The sequence below is a fragment of the Anguilla rostrata genome, chromosome 9, assembly GCF_018555375.3.
Source record: "Anguilla rostrata isolate EN2019 chromosome 9, ASM1855537v3, whole genome shotgun sequence".
In the NCBI taxonomy this organism is placed as follows: Eukaryota; Metazoa; Chordata; class Actinopteri; order Anguilliformes; family Anguillidae; genus Anguilla; species Anguilla rostrata.
Window position 1 is genome coordinate 27,060,384 of NC_057941.1, and position 21,680 is coordinate 27,082,063.

Sequence of the window (21,680 nt, forward strand, 5' to 3'; positions counted from 1 at the left end):
GCAAGGCAGTCATGCACATGGGTGTACATGCATTGTTTTAATTTAACAGAAATCATCCTTCCTTTCAAATGTGGTTTTCAACCAAAAGGTTATTACCATGACAACTATTACTACTACTACCATAAATAATAGCCGTAATAAAGGAAGCAGGTAACAGTGTAACAACCGAAGCACACCAGAACATCAAATTTATTTCTGTGTTTAATAAGATTTTTCATAAAACAATTGTGTTTGCCAAATGTTCTCTATTTTTACACCAAGTAAAGAGCACTTCAGGCCTTCCATGGAGGGAGAGAGGGAGGGAGGGAGGGAGGGGGGAAAAAGATAGAGTGACAGCACTTGCTGCACACCATATATGCTAATCATATAATATTCAAAAGATTTTATTCTTGGGACTTTAAAGAAAAAGATAATTGAATGTAAGACTGATGGCAGAGTTTTAGTTAGAGATTACAATGAGTACAGTATTTTCCGTACATAAAATACAATTGTGAGTTTGTGCACAGATCATTCTGATGCAAGATCCAATACTTCAAGAGTATCAAAAATCAAAGTTTTTAAATTTACATCAATAAATCAGTTCGCCAGATGCAGGACAAGAAAATTTAAATAAGAATTATCCTGCAAAAATAGGCTACAAAATTATCTACAGTACATGTCACGTCATATAGTTTTAATGCACATGAGTACTGCAACATACAGTCACATATTCACACATAGGCACACAGGCTCAGATGAGTGGTTGGGGACTGTTTCATCTCTGCAGTCCTGAGCTTGTTTGTGTGTTCAATTGCAGGTGCATTTATTCTTTTCCTTTTTTTTCACATTAGGCCCATTGTTTAATGTTCATTTATCTCCTAGTTTTACAATTCCAGATCAAAAAACAAAAAATTCTGCCGGTGACAAGACACACATACGCAACTAAATGTCATTAGTAACATGAACAGTCTAACAACTGTGTCTCAGAACATACATCTTCAAAAATCCATTAACAGAAAATAAAATTGTGCAAATTTGTGACCAACTTCAAATATTGTAACAGACAGATATCTAAAATAATTCAGAATGTGATCAACACATATATTAAAATTACAGCACATCTCAAGACACAGGCAGTTAATGATAACAATATATAAAAATTACAACTAAGAAAATATATTTATACTTATGTTTTGTCATAATATTACTCTATTTGGTATCTCTCATTCATTTTGACTTTCTACTCTGTTTTATACAATGATATTGACTATTAATGAAATACTGATTAAAATATTGATTAAAAGAAAAAAGATTTCCTTCCAGAGGGACACCAGTTCACCACCACCCCCCGACCTTGGACTCAGATATACAAGACTCCAGTCATGCACAGAAAATGCATGCACGCATGTGTGTGCATACACACACACACACACACACTCTCTCTCTCTCACACACACACACATGCACGTGCACACACACCCTCTCTCAAACACACACACATACATACATATGCACGCACACATACACATACATACATACATACATATACATACATACATACACATGCACGCACACACACATACGCACACACACATGCCCACACACGTCTGCACGCACGCACCCAAGCCTCTCTGTGCTTCTCTACACAACCATTTCCAATGACATTGCACAAAACCTCACTTTATAATCACCTTCAGTCCTTTAGATCAGGGTTTCCCAGACTCATTCCTAGGGGCCCCCCTGTTTATGCCGGTTTTTGCTAATTAAGAAAAATGAACAGCTTGTTAAAATTCTGGGATTGCAATTGTGGTTAGAACAAAAACCAGCAGACACAGGGTGGTCCCAGGACCATGTCTGTAAACACCTGCTTCAGATACCACATGCTTTACCATACAAGAGGACGATCTTTAAGAGCAAGAGAGAACCACTGATATCAGTATTATTCATAGAGAGGATCTTCAGGAGAAACGGCAGAAGCACAGCTGCGCAAACAGATCTCCCAGCTTCTGGGAAACGAGTGGGCGTGGTTCCAGAGAGGTGTGGCCTATCAGATTGTTCCAAGGAAGGGGGCGGGGCGTGCCCGCACAGGGGTCCGCCTGCATTACTTTGCAGTAAGCTTGTCCAATCCATTGATGTTCTCAGGCACCAACCCCTGTTCGATGGCCGCCTTGGACTCCTGCACCTGAAACACATAATTTCACGCAGGTTTCATTCAGAAGCCTTGTGCTGCGCTGTGAGCTGCCTATCCAACAACTCTGTATCACGTCCGCGCAGAAAGAAGGCGGGGCAGCTTTGGGATTTTACACAAACCTCAGCTCTTAAAGGGATAGTTCAATTTATGGGGTTTTTTCCAATGTCATTTCAGTTAAAATGGATGTTTTTTGATTTGCTCAGACAGTCCTTGTGCACAATGAAGGATATTTTAGATATTTCAGGATTCATGACCAAGCATAAAAATGACAATTCAGGTATCATACAATAAAACAGTGTAAAACATGCCAGTGTGCTCCAGCTTGTACATGCACTCACCTGGAAAGGGGGGCTGATACCCACAATGCTCTGCATATTGCTGCTATAGTAACAAAGCATGTATTCGCCTCCGAGCAACGGGATCTCCTCCTTACTCATGTAAACCTGGGGGCACAGAGACAGGCAATGTTAAACCAATACATTCATTTCACCCCATCCAAACACACGCACACACCCGGACACACCCACACACGTGCATGCACGCACACACACACACACACACACACACACACTGCCGTGGGCCATACCTTTACAATCTCATCGCTGCTAGACACCTCATCGTCCTTCACCCAGGTGTAGGTGACGTAGTCTCTGGGACTCTTGAACCCAGTCTGCAGTGAGAAATGTAAATGAGACGTCACTCAATTCTATAGGGGCATCATGCAAGAAATATAAAACATGAACACGTGTTACGGTACTCACGTCACGGTTTCTACACCTTATTACACTTACGTTTTCCGTTTAGTTATTTACCAGACTCATACAGAACGACTTGCAAAAGCGGTGAGGCAAAGGGTAGAGATCATGGCAAGTCATCAACCTTATATAGGCCTGAAACATAACATTAGGCATGACAGCAGGAGAGAGTTTGGGAATGTCGTGCTTTAAGCAGAAAATCAGTATGAGGGCATAGTGATAACAGTAGCATAATTAGGAGTATTCATCCCAGACTAGGTCCTCAGAGTTTAGGGTTTGCTTCACCACACACAGTTTTCAGAGTATGGTGGAAGACAGACAGGGGTCTCCTGACCGCTGAACAGCTCATTCCACCACTGGGGGGCGGAGTGGAGAAGTGTCCTGACCAAGTGAGCCGCCTTTCAGACACCTGCACTTTCTTTTCACGTAAACACAAACTCAACCTAATTTCATGCCTACACTCAGGAAGAGCAAATGGAAGATTATTCAAATAGCCTTGCAGTGGCGGTAAAATGGAGTTCACCGTCTTGTTCCCTGGAGATGGTTTTGTTGAGAGAAGTAGTTACTGGTTTGAGGATGTAAGGGGGCAGGAAGTGAGAGAGGAACAGAAAGAAATCAACCACAGAAAGCGAGCATCTGGGGTGAAACCCTTCAGCTTTATCTGAATCCTCACTCTCATTCTACCTCCACATCACTCTCTTAGTACTTGGATGGGAGATCACCTGGGAAAAGCTAAATAGCTGCTGGAAGCAGTGTTGGTGGGCCAGCAGGGGGTGATCTTCCCACTGGTCGAATAAACCCCAATGCCCCAATGCAATGACAGGGACACTGTGCTGTAGGAGATGCCGTTATTTGGATGTGATGTTAAACTAAGGTCCTGACTCACTGTGTTCATTAAAGACCCTATGACACTTGTCGCAAAAAATAGGGGGCTCCCTTTCCCTTCTGTCTCTCTCTCCCTCTACCCCCCCTACTCTCCCCATTCCTCCTTAATTGATACCTCGCTCTCTCTCTCACTCCCTTTGCCTCCACCCCTCTTTCCTATTACTCTACCACTATCCTCCCCTCCCAGCTTCTCCCTCCCACTCTGCATCTCTCCTTCTCCCTCTCCCTCCTCCAGCTTCTCTACTCCTCCTTAATCTCTTTCTCCTTCTCCCTCACCAACCACTCTCCTTCTTTCCGCCCTGCTTCCTCCTCTTTCCTCTTTCCTCTTCCCTCTCCCTCTCCCTCCCCCTCCACTCCCCTCATCTTTCTCTCTCTCTCTCACCTTATAGAGGCCGATCCAGTCCCAGGTGCTGGAGGGAAAGGGTTCCAGAATGCTGTAGGTTGCTATGGCGTCGTGGTCCGCGCTCCACTCGCCCTCTGCACTCACCCGGACCAGCGGGGTCCCAAACTTCTTCTTCAGCTGCAGAGAGGCCCTCATTTAGCAGTGAAAACCCCATCACCCACATCTTCTGCAAAACCCCCATAACCCACATTTTCTGCAAAAACTCCACAACCCACATTATCTTCAAAAACCCAATAACCCTCATTTTAATTGACCCTTAAAATATATATTAATGAAGAAACTGGTTTCAATAAGAAAAAAATAGGACACCTGATGTTTTGAGATTTGTTCTGTTCCATTTGTGTCCTGGAGAAGACAGAACTGAAACTGTGACACAATATGGAAACAATATGCACCATATGACCAAAGGTATGTGGGCGCCCCCTTGGTCTGGGGATGTTTTTCACGGTTTGGGCTAGTTCCCTTAGTTCCAGTAAAGGCAAATCCTAATGCAATGACATTCTAGATGATTCTGTGCTTCCAAGTTGGGGAAGGCCCTTTCCTGTGTCAGCATGATAATGCCCTCGAGCACACAGCGAGGTCCATATAGAAATGGTTTTGATGAGTTTGGTGTGGAAGAACTTGACTGGCCTGCACAGAGTCCTGACCTCAACCCCATCCAGCACCTTCAGGATCAATTGGAAAGCCAACTGAGCCACACGGCAGAAGCAGGGTGCAATACCACCATGCACCCTACTTCTGCCGAACGGCTGAAGCTAAGCAAGTGTGGGCTTGGTTAGTACTTGGATGGGAGACCACCTGGGAAAAATTAAATAGCTGCTGGAAGCAGTGTTGGTGGGCCAGCAGGGGGTGATCTTCCCACTGGTCGAATAAACCCCAATGCCCCAATGCAATGGCAGGGACACTGTGCTGTAGGAGATGCCGTCATTTGGATGTGATGTTAAACTGTGTTCATTAAAGACCCCATGACACTTGTCGCAAAAAATAGGGGGCTCCCTGGTGTCCTGGCTAAATTTCCAACCTGGCTCTCTTAAACTTGCCACCTAATCCCCTGATTCAATTGGCTAAAAAAATGTTCTCTCCCTCTCCACCTCAGCTAATGTGTGGTGAGCGTACTGGTGCAAAATGGCTGCTGTGCATCACCCAAGTGGGCGCTACACATTGGTGGTGGGTCAGGTGAGAACCCACTCCTCACTGTGAAGCACTTTGAGCTTTCGGAAAAGTGCTATATAAATGCAATGATTCATTCATTCATTCAACTGCAAGCCAGGCCTAACCGCCCAATCAGTGCCTGACCTCACTAATGCTCTTCTGGCTGAATGGAAGCAAATCCCTGCAGCAATGCTCCAACGTTTAGCATAAAGCCTTCCCAGAAGAGTGGAGGTTATTATAGCAGCAAAGGGTGGACCAACTCCATATTAATGCTCAAAATGTTGGATGATATGTCAGGTGTCCACATACTTTTGGTTATGTAGTGTATATATATACACTAAATATATTTATATATATATATATATTTACAATGTGGGTTCTTAAGTTTTCCAGCACAAGATTTGAACAACAGAGATAATCTGAAGCATACAATAAACTCCTAAGATAAAAATATTTTGGCGGGGAGACCGTGCAAGTCCGTAGTCTGACAGACTCCAATGCTGATTGAATACAGGCCCCCATTTTTATGACAGAGGCTCACTGACCTTCTTCACCCCGTTTTATCATCCATGAGCCAGACAGCCCTTACCTCCAGCCTGAAAGTGCTGATAACGGGCTTGTGGTCGCTCACACCGTAGTCCATGTTACAGGTGTAAGTGTCCTGTGACACTTTAAGGGAAAGTTCATCGTCTTCGTCCTCCAAATTGGTCCGCTCCTCCCCGTTCTCTTTGGGCTTTACTCTCCACAAGATCCTGTCAGTCCAAGCCGGCTTCCTCTTCTTACTACTGCCCAATCAGAGGTGGAGAGAGCAATGATGTCAGCGGCAGTCTCGTGACAGAGGACAGGGGTTTTTAAACTCAGTCCAGGGGCACTGACTATGTATGCTGGTTTTTCTTACAGCCAATCTTTTGATCATTTCAGGTTGTCAAAAATGTGTTTACATTCTTCCACAATTGTTTCCTCACACCTATTTTGACACTCACTAGGCTCACTACCATTTGCTTTGCCTTTGAACTCAGTGACCAAATGTAAAAACCTTCAGAAATTAATCACCAATAATTTCACCTGTCAGTCTATAATTTAATTAGTAACAAAGGTTAATGTCTTTCTAAATGAGACATTTGCCATATATCACATCACAGAAAACAAAATCATTAGAAGTCTGTGACTCACTTAAGAAAGATCTGGGACGTAAACATGGGACGTCCATTCTTTGTGGCGAGCGCAGCCATTCGATTAGGCTAATTAAGACCAACTGACAGCTCGTTAGGACTGAGAGCTAGCAGCAATGGGCTGGAAGAAAATGAATGTACTCAGGAGGCCCCATGACTGAGTTTGAAAAGCCCTTAGGCGGGACACCTGATCTGTGCAAGCGGAGCTCTTTCTTGTGTATCTCTTCGTTTCTCCATCGTGGTGTTCAGGTCTGCAGCTGATTGGCCAGCTCGCCCTCTCGCCTGCCATAGAAACACAGCAGCAGCTGGAGCAGCAGAGAGCCTCTCTCTCTATGCATGCAGACCTCATCAGTCATCTCTAGCGGCTCATGCATCACAGCGGGAGCTGTAACGGACATGCTCACTCAATCAGGTGAACACACTCCAGGAAACACACACAAACTCAGGTCTAAACTACCACATACACACGGATGGTGCGGTTTGGAATGAAAAACAGGCTGTTATGTGTGCAAGTGTGCATGTAAACGAGTGTGCGTGCAAAGTAACTGAATGACTGTGAGTGCGTGTTTATGTTTATGCAATTGTGCGTGTAAAGAGGTGTGTGTGTGTATGCATGTGCGTGTGTGTGTCAATGTGCATGTTAGAGAGCATGTGAGGGAATGTGCAAGTTAAGGGAGAGAGTGTGTGTATGCAGGCATGCATGTGAACAGACACACAGAGAGTACACAACCTCCCAGAGAACTGCAGGCTAACTAACAAAGGCCCGTCAATTCCGGTCCTGAAGGGCTGGTGTGTGTGCAGGTTTTTCTTTCCAACAATTTCCCAGTGAACTAACAGGCTGTATACATCAACACTGCCCACTCGTAGAGTAAATCACAGGAGAACATTTCATATAGGTACACAAGAACAGTCTTCAGCTGCCATGCGCATATCAATAACTGTAGCTAAAATGTCAGATGGCATAAATGTTGGGGCTCATTAAGTGATTAAGGCCAGAAGTTAGGCCCGAAAACCAAAAACAGATACGGCCCTCGTTGCCCACCTCGGCTCATTACAACAGCACCTGTTGGTTTTACATCTTATTTCATTGTTAAATGCTAAAACGTTATTGAATAGTACTGAAATCTGAAATGTGTGTGCGAGGGAGAGATTGACATGGAGAGAGAGAGAGAGAGAGAGAGAGAGAGAGAGAGGAGCTATTTTCCCCTATTTTTAAAAGTTGAGAAATTTCACCCTAACAACTACCGAATCATTTGTTCGTAGCAATCTGGGGAAGAGTCTACGTGGAATCATAAATAGAAGACTTCTATACTTCCTTAACAAGCACAATGTCTTGAGTAAAAGTCAGACTGGACACAGCACAACTGATCGTATTTACACCCTACACACCCAAACAGACAGACCAAAATAAATATTTCAATCCACAATTGAACCAATTGCACTATAAGGCAGCAAAGTTTAGGGTCTGCTTACTAAGAAAGATTTGTGAGACAGAAACTGAAACCCTACATGCAAAGTTCTGTAAAAGCACCCTCCATGTGCAGAGAAAAACACCAAACAATGCCAAAACCCGTAACTCATTAACAGAAACAAAAGAGCCATGGAATTTTGGAAGCACCTAAAAACAGTGACCTCCCCCCCCCCTCCTCATATTATTAGAACGCTCTCAAATGCCAACATCTCTGAGCCCAGAGAAGAGCCCCCTCAGCCATGAGGCTCAGTTGAGTAACCCCTGCTAACACCACCCAGACTCAGGACAGCCCCCTTCCAATTAAATCAATTAGAATCAACCAAACCATCACACCACAAAAACAAAGTTACATGACTTATCGGGATTGGGAACCTCAAACAAAAAAACATCAAAGCAAATTGGCATGCTATTTGGCCAAAAACGGAGAATACACCGTGGCAGACTATTGGAACACAGTGAAAAACCACAAGCTTAGGAAAACACTGATGAAGAACTGACACAGTGAGCACAGCCTGGTGATAAGAGACAGGTCGACAATGTGAGAAATAAAAAAGAAATCTGAGAACATTTCCCCAGATTCACAACACAATTCCTAAACTTCCCAAACCCACTGCAAATAAATAGAGACAGAGAGAGAACTATCTGCAGGTACAATGACTGTAATCTGTAGAACTGAACTCAAGTCAGTACTGAAGAATCACAAACTTTCTCTCTTTTCATGCCGAAATATTACAGAACTTCACCATTTAGGGGCAAGGTGTGAGGTTGCTCCAGTAACTGGCTGACTCAAGGCCAAGTAACATTTATAGAAATGTTCGGGGTTTTTTTTACGTTAGTGTGAACATACTGTAGCCATTATATTGCTGGATCAAACGCGCAAAACTTGTTTAGCGAAAGCATCTATCCAGCTACGTAGTTTCTTACTACAGCAACAAACACAGCCATATAGTTATAACGTTCCCATAGGTGTACATGCACACTGTGGCAGATACTTTGCTGATGTGGTTCAGTTTTTCTTCATTAGCAAGGTTCTTAATATTAGCTAGCTTCTCCGGCTAGTAAGCCAAAGTGAACAGCATCATACCCTCTGCGACTCTATACACCTTGGTTGTGCTATTGACCTACCTCCATCACTTCGTTAGCTCTTTTCAAGTAGTACAGAATAGTCACCGGGACCGTCATGTGCCAACTCGCTACGTGCCATCATCACTACCGGAGAAGTTAATAAGGCAATATTCCGTTTTTCGTGTGCGAACGCCGCTACAGCGAGGTGAGGCCAAAGCGCGAAGCCTGCTGTTCTGAGGGCAGCATTCCGACAGAGGGGGACATTATCATTAGCGGGTTTGTGCGCAGGAAAGACAAGGGGGTGATGTTAAGCAAGGGGGGAGGGGGGCACGTTTTTAAAGTCTTACTTAAACCCCAACCAAGTCTTCTGTGGCCTGCGAAGTGGAAAAGGAAAGAGGACAAGAGTGAACATCGCACGAGCAGAAACTCGACAGCCGTGCGCAGGAAGTACGGCTCTCTGAACATAAGAAGCAGATATGAGCGTGTCAGGCGTGTGTGTGTGTGTGTCTGTGCGCGTTTGTATGTAATACCTTGTGTCGTAGTTCTCGGAAAACCGATCAAATTTGTACGTGGGCCTGAAAGTGAGAGGTCCCTCCTCAAACTCCTGCAGGAAGGCCTCCTTCTTCTTCATCATCGTCAGCTGAGCGAGACAGAGAAACAGACCTGGGTGAGATGATCTGAGCGGAGAGACGCTCTGCTCTGCACAGTGGTTAGGCTACAGCATACATCGGAGTGCAAGAGCAAACAATGACAGAGCCTAGCTGTGTACCCAATGATAAATATGCAAATGACTTTCAACTTCAAGGGATGTAAATCTTTTACAAAAGGGTCTCTGTATAGATGCCTACAAGGAAAAGCAAATAAACCACAACAGAGCACATGATTTATGTGTGTGTGTACACTGTACACAAATCTAAGTTGTATATATTAGGGCTGTAAGAACAAATTTCACAATTTGAACATAATTAAAATGTCAAAAATGCATGAATGTATTTCTTTGTGCGTGTATGTTTGTGTGCGTGCGTGTGTGCGCATGCGTACATACATGTGCATGTGTGTGTGTGTCTGTGTGTATGTGTATGTGTGTGTGCGTGCGTGTGTGTGTGCGTGCCTGCGTACATGTGTATGCGTGTGTGTGTGTCTGAGCACACGCATGTATTTGTGTGCATGAGTGTGTGTGTGTGCGTGCGTGTGTATGTGTGTGTGCGTGTGTGTGTGTCTGAGCACACGCATGTGTTTGTGTGCATGTGCATGAGTGTGTGTGTGTGTGTGTGTGTGTGTGTGTGTGTGTGTGTTTGTGCACACGCATGTGTTTGTGTGCGCGCGTGTGCTCCCACGGGCCTGACCTGGTCTCTGTCCCACAGTAGATTCAAGCGGTTGCTGTTGATGGCGGACCGCAGGAAATGCATGCCGTGATCTGCAATCCGGAAGTTCAGATCCCCGAACCAGAAGACCAGCCTGAGAGCCAGACAAAGTGTTCAGCGGAACGGAGTGTTCCGGATATCCATATATTACCTCTGCAACCAGCCAGTGTGTGCATCCCTCTCAGCTTGAGATTCAATCATACCACGTTAAAGCCTTTAATTTAAGTTTAAGGCCTTATGCTTCATGTCCAATTCAATTACATATAAATATGGAAATTTAGTAGATGCTCCTCTTATCCAGAGGGACCCACGCAATTTACACAGATTTACTAGGCATTTGTACAGCCAAATACTATTTTTTGCCTAAATTACTAACGCAATTCAGGTTAAGCACCTTGCTCAAAGGTGAAATGGCACTGCCCCACCTGAGATTTAAACCAGCAACCGCTGTTCCAAACCCAGTTCCCTAACCATAGTACAGTGTCACCAATGGCTCAATCTGTTTGTGGGTCCTTGCCCCCCTGGAGAAAGTTTCAAACCGGTAATCTCCAAATTACAAACCCAGTTCCCTAAGCAGCAGCAGTTAGGGATGCAGCAGTATTCTTTTCTGAAGCGGCAGGCAGAGAGTCCAGCCGGGATCTGATTGTGAGTAATCAGAACACCGTGTGTTCGGTTCAGGACGTGCAACATCCTGGACGTCTGTATGTATTCAGAATGAGCATTTCTGTTCTTGATTAGCATAGCTAACTTGCAGTAGCACTTTAAGTGATGGTGTAATATACACAGCCTATACTAGGAATGTTGATAGCTAGGCCTGGCACTGTTGCTCACTTAACTCTTGTGTTTCCCTGTTATTTGCAATGAGCTCTGGATAACCCCGAAAAGCTTTGGCTAAATGCGCGTAATGTAAAACACAGGAGGCGTCAGGCCAGATGTGTGGCGTGTTACCTGTGGTCCAGTATGTGTAGAGTTTTACATGTGGAAGTTACCTGTGGTCCAGTACATGCGGCGTGTTGTGCATGTCGAAGTCCTGCGAGTCCAGGATGTACTCAAACTCGTCGACCCGCTGCGTGGCGTACTGCATGTGCGCCGCCAGGTGGCAGTTGAGGAAGCAGAGCATGTGGCCGTAGAAGGACAGACGCACAGACACCCCGCCCTTGTTGCCCTTAGTGGGGGAGCGGAGGAAAACCATTTTATCTAAAATGTACTGATACTGTGCTGTAGTCTCTTGTTTTATGTGCGGGTTTTTCATTAAATAAAACATTTGTAATCCCATCTGTGTTGGGACTACAAAGTAATCTAACCTTGCAAAATTTAGGTACAACATATTACATTATGGTCATAAAATATTTTTATTTGAACAGCACAGCTGAGGCATACTGAAGCACAGCCTTCCCAGCACAGCTGAGGCATACTGAAGCACTGTGTCCCCAGCACAGCTGAGGCATACTGAGCACAGCTCCGCCACCCACTGATGCTGAGCGCCCTTGAAACTAGTCAGCACTGTGTCCCGCAGCTCACAGCACGTGAGCCATGCATACTGAAGCACTGTGTCCCGAGCACAGCTGAGCCATACTGAAGCACTGTGTCCCCAGCACAGCTGTGCCATACCAAAGCACAGCCTCCCCAGCACAGCTGTGCCATACTGAAGCACAGCCTCCCCAGCACAACTGTGCCATACCAAAGCACAGCCTCCCCAGCACAGCTGTGCCATACTGAAGCACAGCCTCCCCAGCACAACTGTGCCATACCAAAGCACAGCCTCCCCAGCACAGCTGTGCCATACTGAAGCACAGCCTCCCCAGCACAACTGTGCCATATAAAAGCACAGCCTCCCCAGCACAGCTGAGCAATACTGAAGCACAGTGTCTCCAGCACAGCTGAGCCATACTGAAGCACAGCTGTGCCATACTGAAGCAGTGTCTCCAGCACAGCTGTGCCATACTGAAGCGCAGTCTCCCCAGCACAGCGGAGCCATACTGAAGCAGTGTCTCCAGCATAACTGTGCCATACAAAAATACAGCCTCCCCAGCACAACTGTGCCATACCAAAGCACAGCCTCCCCAGCACAACTGAAGCATACCAAAGCACAGCCTTCCCAGCACAACTGAAGCATACTGAAGCACAGCCTCCAGGCTCAGTCTTACCCAGTAGCCAAAGATGCCGGTGCGTGTGAAAGTGGTCTGAATGTCCTGAATGAAGGGGACATGGGTCAGCCTGGAAAAGATCAACAGGAGGAGTCCCTGCATTCTAATGGAGGAGACCTAAGAAGTGGGGGGGAGGAATGAATGAGAGAGAGAGGGAGGAAGAGAAAGAGAGTGGGATGGAAGGATAGAGAGCGGGAGGGGAGACACAGAGGGAGAGATTTACGTTTGCACCCCTTTTACATACACATCATAACGAATATAACACATACTGAATATAAAAACAATAAAGAGAAAGAAAGAGAAGGGGGCTATAATCCAGCATATATGGGTGACAAATTAAAGGAAAAACCTGAATAAATGAGTGGAGAAACATAACGAATGCAGATGCTTCCATCCAGGTGTACTGCATGATACAATTAAACCATTAACATTCTATCATGCTCTGTGGCTTGTACAAAAATGCTGAGCAGGCCCAGTTGACCTCCATTTTGGATCAAGATGGCAAGAGGAAAAGCTCTTTTCCTTTAAAAGAGGGTTCATTATTGGGGCACGGATGGCAGGAGCTTCAGCCACAAAGAATGGTCAACTGGACAGTGTTTCAATAGGAACAAAGTGACATCTGCATTTAGATCTATGGGAAAGACACCACTGCCCCACTGCCCTCATTCTCTAGCCACTTCCTCATTATGGTTTCTGATAATGCATTCAGTGAGGTTTGATACGCAAACCAGAAGGAGATCAGAATACAAAGACTTGAGAAGAATACTCAGCCAATGGAATCTCAGAAGGTAAAGGTCTGATGTAGCGCAAAGAAATAATTTTAAAAAATGATTGTTATGTAAATGTAGTCAAAGAAGACAAAGAAAGGAGTGTTTGCTATTCAGCCTTGTCCAGTCCTAATGAGGACCCTGCATAAAGTCTCATTGTTCCAGACATTGAATCCACACACACACACACATACACACAGACACACGCACGTGAGCGCACACATACACACACACACACACACACACACACACATTCAAGCAGACACACAACAGAGACCCACTTTACCTTTACATAGCCCATTGGTGCCAGACTAGTCATAAATGCTTGACTCCAGGAGTCCTCGTAGACCAGATCCACAATGAATCTCACAGGAGCCGCATTCACCTCCTGCAGACTAAGAGACAGCACACACACACACACACACACACAAACAGACACACACACAGACACACCATTTTTCAAAAGTGTAACACACTATTGTTATAATGTTAATGATGTCTGTCAAAACCATGACAAGTTTAATTTCTGCATTTTCTGTTTGCACAGTACTGTATATATTCATAGGACTAGCCTGTTTAGAATTTCTACAGCCAATACAAAACTGTACTGATACAAATATTCAGAGTACCCCTTACAAAAACAGTCATAAAAAAGCCCACTCAACAGTCAAGGAATCAAACCTCAGGCCCTCCTAACATGGAGAGATGCTTTTGTGTGCCATTCAACCAAAAGCAGCCTCTCGTTCGATCCCTTAAGCTATAAACAATGTGGTCACGGCAAGCCCAATCAGAGTAGAGTACCCCTGCTTCTCACCCAATCGCGTAGAGGTCGACTGCATCCTGGGAGTCCAGCTCCAGCAGGGAGGTGACATCACTGGGGGGTTCCGCAGTGCCCACGTTCCATGTGACCACGTGCAGCCTGGGAAACAACAGATGAGAGAAAAGAACATCAGATGAATCATTGCCCATGTACTTCCAAGAATTTCCTCCAAAGAAGACCAACCACGCTTCCACCAACTTGCTCGTTATCTGCCCTCACTCACTGTCATTTTAATGCAGCCATTTTGATTGTCTAAAATTCAAACTTACATCTTGGGTACTATTCAGTTTTGTTTCTGTCCTTACTGAAAAATAATATACGGTAACATATTGCATGTGGACTTCTTGAAATATTTCACAGTGTCACATTTGTAAAATATACTGCATATGCATGAAAGCTGCAAAAATGTGTCCATATATTGATAATATATTTTATTTCAATATATTTTTTGTACATTCAATTCCCAAAAGTGTGCACTATAAGACCACACTAAAAACAAGGACTGGCTAAAAATATTATAATCTGCAAAAACGAGAGTGGGAATGAAAAACTCCACATAAACACAACCTTGTGAATAGGATTAAACCAGAGGTTGACGTAAATAAAATGGATGTCTGTCTGTTCCCTGATCACGTGCCTCCGAGTCAAATTTAATCCACATCAGAGCGCAAGCACACAGACGTACGTGCGGCGCCAATGACCTTTCTCTCCATTCATTTCCCTAAGTGCAAAGTAGTGTTCATCTGACCAGATCTAATCACAGCTAAAACAAACAACCAATGGGAGGGTTTACTATCTAAGGCTGCACAACGTGCAAATCTGACATTGAACCTCCCTCAATAGAGCCCTGAACACGAGGGCAAAAAGCATTCCCCTCCCAAGACACAACAATCAATATTCACACAAATGTACACACACAGCAAGCAATTCCAAGGCAAATACTAAATTCTAATTTTAAAATCCTCCTATATCGTTAAGAAACTAGTTGTAATCTATGGATCGGGATGACCCTAGCTTAACGTAGGGTGCGATTCTACTGTACAGCAGATCAGTTAGAGTAGCAGATTTTGGAGCGGCCCCAGTAGGACGCCGGCCGTCTCTGAGGGGCCACCTGAAGGGGTCGGTCCCACTCCAGAGGCCGCAGAGGAGGAAGGCCTCGTCCAGCGTGCGGGACACCTGGGCGTGGATCTCAGACTCCTCCGCGCTCAGGTCCTCCACACAGGCCAGCAGCTGGGAGACCCGCTGCCGCAGCAGGAGGCGGCCGGCCCCCGGCAGGGAGGCCGTGCTGGCCGTGCTGTCTGAGCGGCTCCGCGGGCTGTCCGTCTCCTCGTCCATCGTCTCTCAGCCAATCAGCAGGAGGGGGAGGGGAGGAGTTCGAACCAGGAATCAGGAAGGAAGGATCAGCAGCTAAATTTGGTTCTGGGATCTTTCTCCACTTTCTTGGGCTTTGGAGGAAATGGCTTTAGCTGTAAAATTTTGTTTCTGTAAACAGATTTATGTAAGGCAGGTTTTTAATTTAATTAAGGAAACTATAAAATCATGTCAATTAGTCAAATTCTGGATTCTGAAATTTAAAAAAAACTGTATCCAACTAAAGCCAGAATCCAACAAGTGTCCAGCAACTTCTTTACCCACTTATCTCCTTTAGTTATGTCTTTTCAGATTTTTCAAAAGGGTTCTTCTTCAATTTCCCGTTTATACGAAATCACACGTCTGTTATTTCAACAGCCTCTTCTGCATTCACGCAACTTTCCTGGTCTCTTCTTCTTGTGATATGACTGCTCCCACTTCGCAAATGCAAAGAGCCGGCTGCAAAAACCCTTTCACAGCACCTCTAGAGCTCAGGAACCTCTCACAACCCATAAGGGACACTCTGAACTCTGCAGGCTAAAAAAAATCTCAAATGCTTAACAATGCGCGCCAAGAACTGTCTGAAATTAAAACGGATAAAAAATAATGAAATGCTCGGCATACAGCAGCCTTTTAAATCTGGCTCCTGTCCATTTCTTCTGCCCCCACCTAGCCAGCGCTTTCTGCTCCACCACCTTTCCTTCGGCTGAGAGTGAGCGAGACTGAGATGTGGGCAGGTCTTTTTTTAAGAACGTGCAGCGGAAGGTGCTGGATTTCCAGGGTAATCTGGAGCAGGGGGCTGCCCACGTGAGTTGGGGAACATTCACCCAGACAGGGGAGCGGCTGATCCCCAAATCACTGCCAGTGTTGTTGCCAGCGTTGGGAAATGCGTCGAAAATGGCCTGAGTTTATAATCGGGTTAATTTACGCATTTACTCGATACACATTCACTACAAGGAGACCTCTGACACACATGGGTGAGAGACGCATGCGTGAGCATGTGTGTGTGTGCATGTGTATGTGCACGTGTGAGAAAGACATGTGGTTAACTCAGGAGTTCACAGTGAATTAGTCATTTTTAAATGTTTCAAGCTTACAGGAACAAAGGTCAAGCATCTAAGGTTGAGATGGCACACTTTATGATACCCCATACCCCATCTCACAAACTTGTGTGCCCTCATTATTGTGATTGGTTAACAGAACTGAAGTCAATCAGATTATAATAATCACAGTCATAATCAAAGATATACGCAATGTTACAACACATGTAGTACCACACATTCATACAGCAAACAGAGCCGATTTAACGACCCTGGGAATAACCAGTCATTACCCAAAGTTCACACTGACTAGCTCTTTCACATCACAGCAAATTGACCATTGTTAACTGTAAGACTTTATATGAGTCCAGCTGGAATGAAATGTAATCTGTCAGAACATTTTACTGTGATTGATTTGAGCACAGGATTCCTTTTCCTTCCACTTCCTGTGTTTCCTATTCTGTTTTGTTTTTTTCTGGCATTTTCTGCTACAGTTACAAGCTCAGAGACCTTAACGACGGTGGCACTGAGCAACAATTAGGAAGACAAATACTTCAGTTCAGATTAGCAAAATAAGACAGAACAAGGCACTGCCAAAAGCTGATTTTCATCTCCGGAGTCTCCCAGGAAAACAATGCATTCCAATTAGCGCTGCCTCCCAAACACTAGTGCGAAAAAACCCACACAACTATGAAACTGGCCACAGACAAGCAAACACAAGCAGGGCAGAACAGGCCTATCTCCCTTCCCAAAATGTCAATACAGAGGTTGTAGGGAGAAAACCCAGGATAAACAAGTGCCTGACAGAACATTTTAATAAATCTTCCTGAGAATGACTGTGTCGTGACTGCGCGGAGCCCAATTTAGTAGAACAGACTCTGGGGTAACAAATTAAGACAGCGGCTATTTTGGAAAAAAAAGAAAGAAGAAAAGGCCTGTTACACAAGAAGAAAGAACAAAAAAGACAAAATGCACCCTTTCAAAAAAAACTAGCTAATCCCTAAATGCCGCTGGGTAATACGGTCACACGCAGATTCTTAAGAGTCATTCCTCTGAAAGCGAGGACAAATGGGGAGGAGAGCGAAAGGGAAGGGGGAGGTTGTTGTCCTGGTCTTGTGAGAGATTAAAGACTCCGTGTAATCACTTTTTGGGTGTTAACCATTAAGCCACAAAACATGTATAATTGCTTTTTCTCAAATTTATAAACAGGAAAACAATATCATTTCCTTTCAATGTTATGCATGTCATTTTTAGCCCAAGCGCTCCCGGTCTACGGTATGTCTGGTCTGTATAGATATTCACTTTAAGTTCACTTGCGACTGCAGCCCATGAAACGATTTAACCACTGATAATAAAATTCAATAAACACGCTCTCATAATTATGAATGCCAAATCCTCCTGTAGCAGGCAGCATTAGAACTGTCAGGGTTTTAAAAAAATCTAAATCTCAAATAAACCACTTTCATTATCACAGTATTTGTTTTCTTTGGTAATAACAATTTTAAAAATTATGATTCGCATGCAGGCTCTTTAAACTTCTCTTTGTAGGGTGCCCCCTACTGGAACCACCCCACTCTGCAGGACTAACTTAAAGCCTTTCTCAAAGAGTCCTTATATCACTGCACGGCTTGTGAGTTTCTAACACTGCATTACACAACCATCATTTAGCATACACTCTTATCCAGAGCAGCTCACAAAAGAAGATAATGTCCAGAGTCATGAGAACAACAGTGCCAGACCTGGCTAATAACATTCCCAAACCAGCATGTGAGCGCATCATCAATAATACACTAAACATAAGCTAACTTCTACCAACCTAGAAGCATAATACTGGTGCGAGTAAGCAATCGCAACATAATACACCATTCGCATGGTGTAAGGCTCCCTTCAATAGACTCCCTTGTTTGAGCCCTGTGAGCCTGGACGAGGTTGCAGCTGCACACGCTCATACTACGTCATTCACATCAGCAGGGACAGTAAGAGGGGAAGGGATGGGATGAGGATAGTAAACATAGATTGAGGAGAACTGCGGGAAACAGCACAAAGGCGACAGGCCTCAGAAGGCTGAGCAGGTGGATACCTGAAATTCTCCTTGGAAGCCCCCTGGCTGCTGCTCCTCCCTGCCTGCATGCTCACACCTAGAAAGACAAAGAGCATCAGAAACACACTCTGTGTCGTACACATGCTGTCTCTCTCTCCCACACACAAACACACACACTCTCTCACTCTCTCAATCACTCACACATACACACACACACACACTCTCTCTCTCTCGCACTCACACCCACTAAATATGCAGGCCCTCAATATATTAAAGTTATTTACCAAGCATTATTTTTTCATACCCTTTAATACAGTATAATCCATTATGAATGCTCACAGGCAGGCCTGAAGTGAACAATCTAAATTAAAGAGGTTTCTGAGCTTGTTGTTTACATGGCCACAACACACATCCAGGGAGTCAGAACGAGCCATGGTCCTATCCCTCTCCTGCAATTGCTGGGGGTAAAACGAAAATGTGTTTTTGGTCACGGGATACTTTCAGAAATTAGGGTTGTTAGTTCCTGGCTTTGAGCTAATCCAGTAGAAACTGTCAAATTGATCACTTCTACGTTTGCACCGATTTTCTTGCAATAGGTGGCCCCCGGCATAGATGAAACAGAAAGCACCAATAATTCTGAGTTCCATGCACCCTTGTGAACACTGCCCTGATGCTCACTTACCCTTGAGAATTTAATCTTTGGAGAATCCTTGAACGCACACAGCTAGCATTTTCAAGTCATTTTGAGTACGTCAATGATTTGCTTCATATCATTTCAAAGATGTAAGGCTTTAATTACAGACTGTAACCAGTATTCACAGTGTATAGTCAATCAGGCTATGTCCAGGTTTTATATGAGGATAGGCAGCGAGTTTTTGCGAGCTAATTACCCAGTTACAGTTGCTGATAATTAGACCAGCACAGTATTCTTGAAATTTAGGTCTAAAACGAGATTGTCTTCATGTCTACGTTATTGGGTTCCAATGGGTTACTTTAAGACTGATTCCAGTAAGTCCAGACCGGAATCAGCGTGAATAAACCACATATACGCACACCAAAATTAAGCGTTTCTTTTTTATTGGACTAATTTCGCTACCGCCTGCTGTTTATGTGCTAATGTAAATTTGTACGGAGAAACCAATGAAAATGCTCCTTCGTTATCGCCAATTAGACTAGTAATAGAGGAAACATCATCAGATTTTCATTATTATTTTACGCACTAACGGTGATAAGTGTGACACAAACTTGTGAGTAAGTATCGATAACACAATGCCCGTGAAAGACAATGTGCAACAGCCTGACTGGTCAGTAGCTATTTAACTTCTAGCTAGCTAAAGTATCAGTCTTGTGTACTGTAACCTACTGCAACTTCCAGCTGTCACCGAGCGATGACATAATATTTTGCTGTTTACCACATAGCATAACCGGCTCTCAAGTGCCAACAATTTCGCAAGCAAACTATGATCCACGTCAGCTGCTAGTTGACGACAAATAGTAGCCTAAAAATAAAGACAAATTACAAAGCAGCGAAATCAGGCATGAACAGAGAGCTAAATTAAGCTGCTGCTATACTAGCAAGCTAGCAAGGAAGTTTAAATTGCAGAGATGGTGTTAGCTAGCGTTAGCTAGCGCAAAGTGCTGAAGTCCGGTTGCTGTCATTAAATATTTGTTTTCGCTATGACAGCACGCATCAATGAAACCGGTCAATCTATACTCCACCCATCATCAGGGCATCCACACCATGAACAAATTAGTTAGCTAGCTGATTTAGCCAATTATATTTTGGGGAAGAGAAACACCTTATAGCTTACATTAGACCAGCTAACTTAACTGTAGTCTTGCAGTCACTGAACTGATTAAGTAGCCAAGTAAATGTATTCATAGCTTGACTGCAACTATTTAGTCACAGTTAGCTAAAAGTGGTAAAAATGAAAAGATAGTTAACTAACAAGCAAAATATCCTGCTAGCATGCTAGCTGTCATAGATTACATCCTCTTCCCACGGCTAAATTAGTCATATTTGCACCACGCGCATACCCTTGCAAAGTTCTCCTTATCAGTGCATTCCCGCTTATCTGATTCAGTAAGCGCGTATTCCGTACTCACAAAAAGCAGGTTCGGTGTTCCAGGCAATCGAGCGAGAACGCAAGTGTAAACTGTAGTAGCGCGCTCTGGCTTGTTTTGCCCATTCACTCCCCCTTAATGCTCCTTGTTTCCACTTCCTCCTCTTATCCAACCCAGCAGCGACCTCGGTTTACAGCGGCAATTCGACGAATCAGCGACAAGCATAACGTTGTACAATAGGCCTACAAAAAAAAAAATACGGCAATATGTCTTAAGAGGGTAATGAATGATGTGATTGTCACAAACAAATCCCTGGATATTGATCAGAATGTGACAATCGGAGATATGGCCATAACATTTAATGATTTCTTATGAATCTTTTGTAGGATTGTCAAGTTAGGATGTTTAAGTTTTCAACTGATTTCCTTACCAACATTCATTGCTGAGGTACTTTAATCATGCAGTGAATCACCATCACCCAAGTTAATTTCCAAAGCAACCAAAGTTCAACATGTTGATGCAGATAACATAGGCTATGTAATGGCACAGAAGACTGCTCAGCTCATCCTTTTAAAAAGGCCTATGGTAACCTTCAGATGACCTTATGTACCGGTAATAAGTTTCTTATTTGGCAATGTTGTTACTGAAGTCACACTGTGTTGTAAAGTATTCAAGTTTTAAAGCACTATTTAAAAACGACCAAACTATTGTGATTGGGTTTGTCATATCACTTACAATTTTTAAAACGAATAAATCTTATTTTACCTGGACTCCTTAACCCTTATCAGTGCTGATCCGATCCTATATAATGTATTATTATGCTAATATCAATGTTATACTATATATCTTTATATTAGCATAATTAGGGAATCTCCTCATAAGCCGCGTTTCCACCGAAATTACCCGGAACTTTCAGTCCCAGGAACTACTTTACCAGGAACTAAAAGGTTCCTTCAGCCAATGGTTGTCTGCGTTTCCACCGGGGTCTAAAGTACCGCGAAGATTAGGCAAATT

General features: G+C 44.0%; 1 protein-coding gene across 4 annotated transcripts; it reads right to left on the reverse strand.

The window, feature by feature from the left end:
- Positions 1 to 171: 171 nt before the first annotated feature.
- inpp5kb (inositol polyphosphate-5-phosphatase Kb) lies at positions 172 to 20,856 on the reverse strand. Of its 4 annotated transcripts, none has more exons than XM_064351452.1 (14): positions 20,709 to 20,856; positions 18,642 to 18,699; positions 14,166 to 14,270; positions 13,638 to 13,746; positions 12,585 to 12,701; positions 11,427 to 11,602; positions 10,420 to 10,531; positions 9,604 to 9,713; positions 9,421 to 9,447; positions 5,955 to 6,150; positions 4,193 to 4,330; positions 2,757 to 2,840; positions 2,509 to 2,613; positions 172 to 2,161 (listed from the first exon to the last, which is right to left on the reverse strand). In XM_064351452.1, the coding sequence occupies exons 2-14, from the start codon at positions 18,689 to 18,691 to the stop codon at positions 2,081 to 2,083; spliced, it is 1,410 nt and encodes a 469-aa protein (XP_064207522.1). In that variant the 5' UTR covers positions 18,692 to 18,699; positions 20,709 to 20,856; the 3' UTR covers positions 172 to 2,080. The 4 variants fall into 4 exon arrangements, with proteins under 4 accessions (XP_064207522.1, XP_064207523.1, XP_064207524.1 ...); XM_064351453.1 differs by having other exon boundaries at positions 20,640 to 20,792; XM_064351454.1 differs by lacking the exon at positions 9,421 to 9,447 and having other exon boundaries at positions 20,709 to 20,855.
- Positions 20,857 to 21,680: the final 824 nt, after the last annotated feature.

Excerpts from the sequence above, each read along its gene's own strand:
- inpp5kb (XM_064351455.1), bottom strand. The coding sequence starts at position 15,506 with ATGGACGAGGAGACGGACAGCCCGCGGAGCCGCTCAGACAGCACGGCC. Across the intron at positions 9,448-9,603 it reads TCCGAGAACTACGACACAAG|GCCACAGAAGACTTGGTTGG; the intron begins GTATTACATACA and ends TCCACTTCGCAG. Across the intron at positions 6,151-9,420 it reads AAGACTTGGTTGGGGTTTAA|TAGTAAGAAGAGGAAGCCGG; the intron begins GTAAGACTTTAA and ends CTGATTGGGCAG.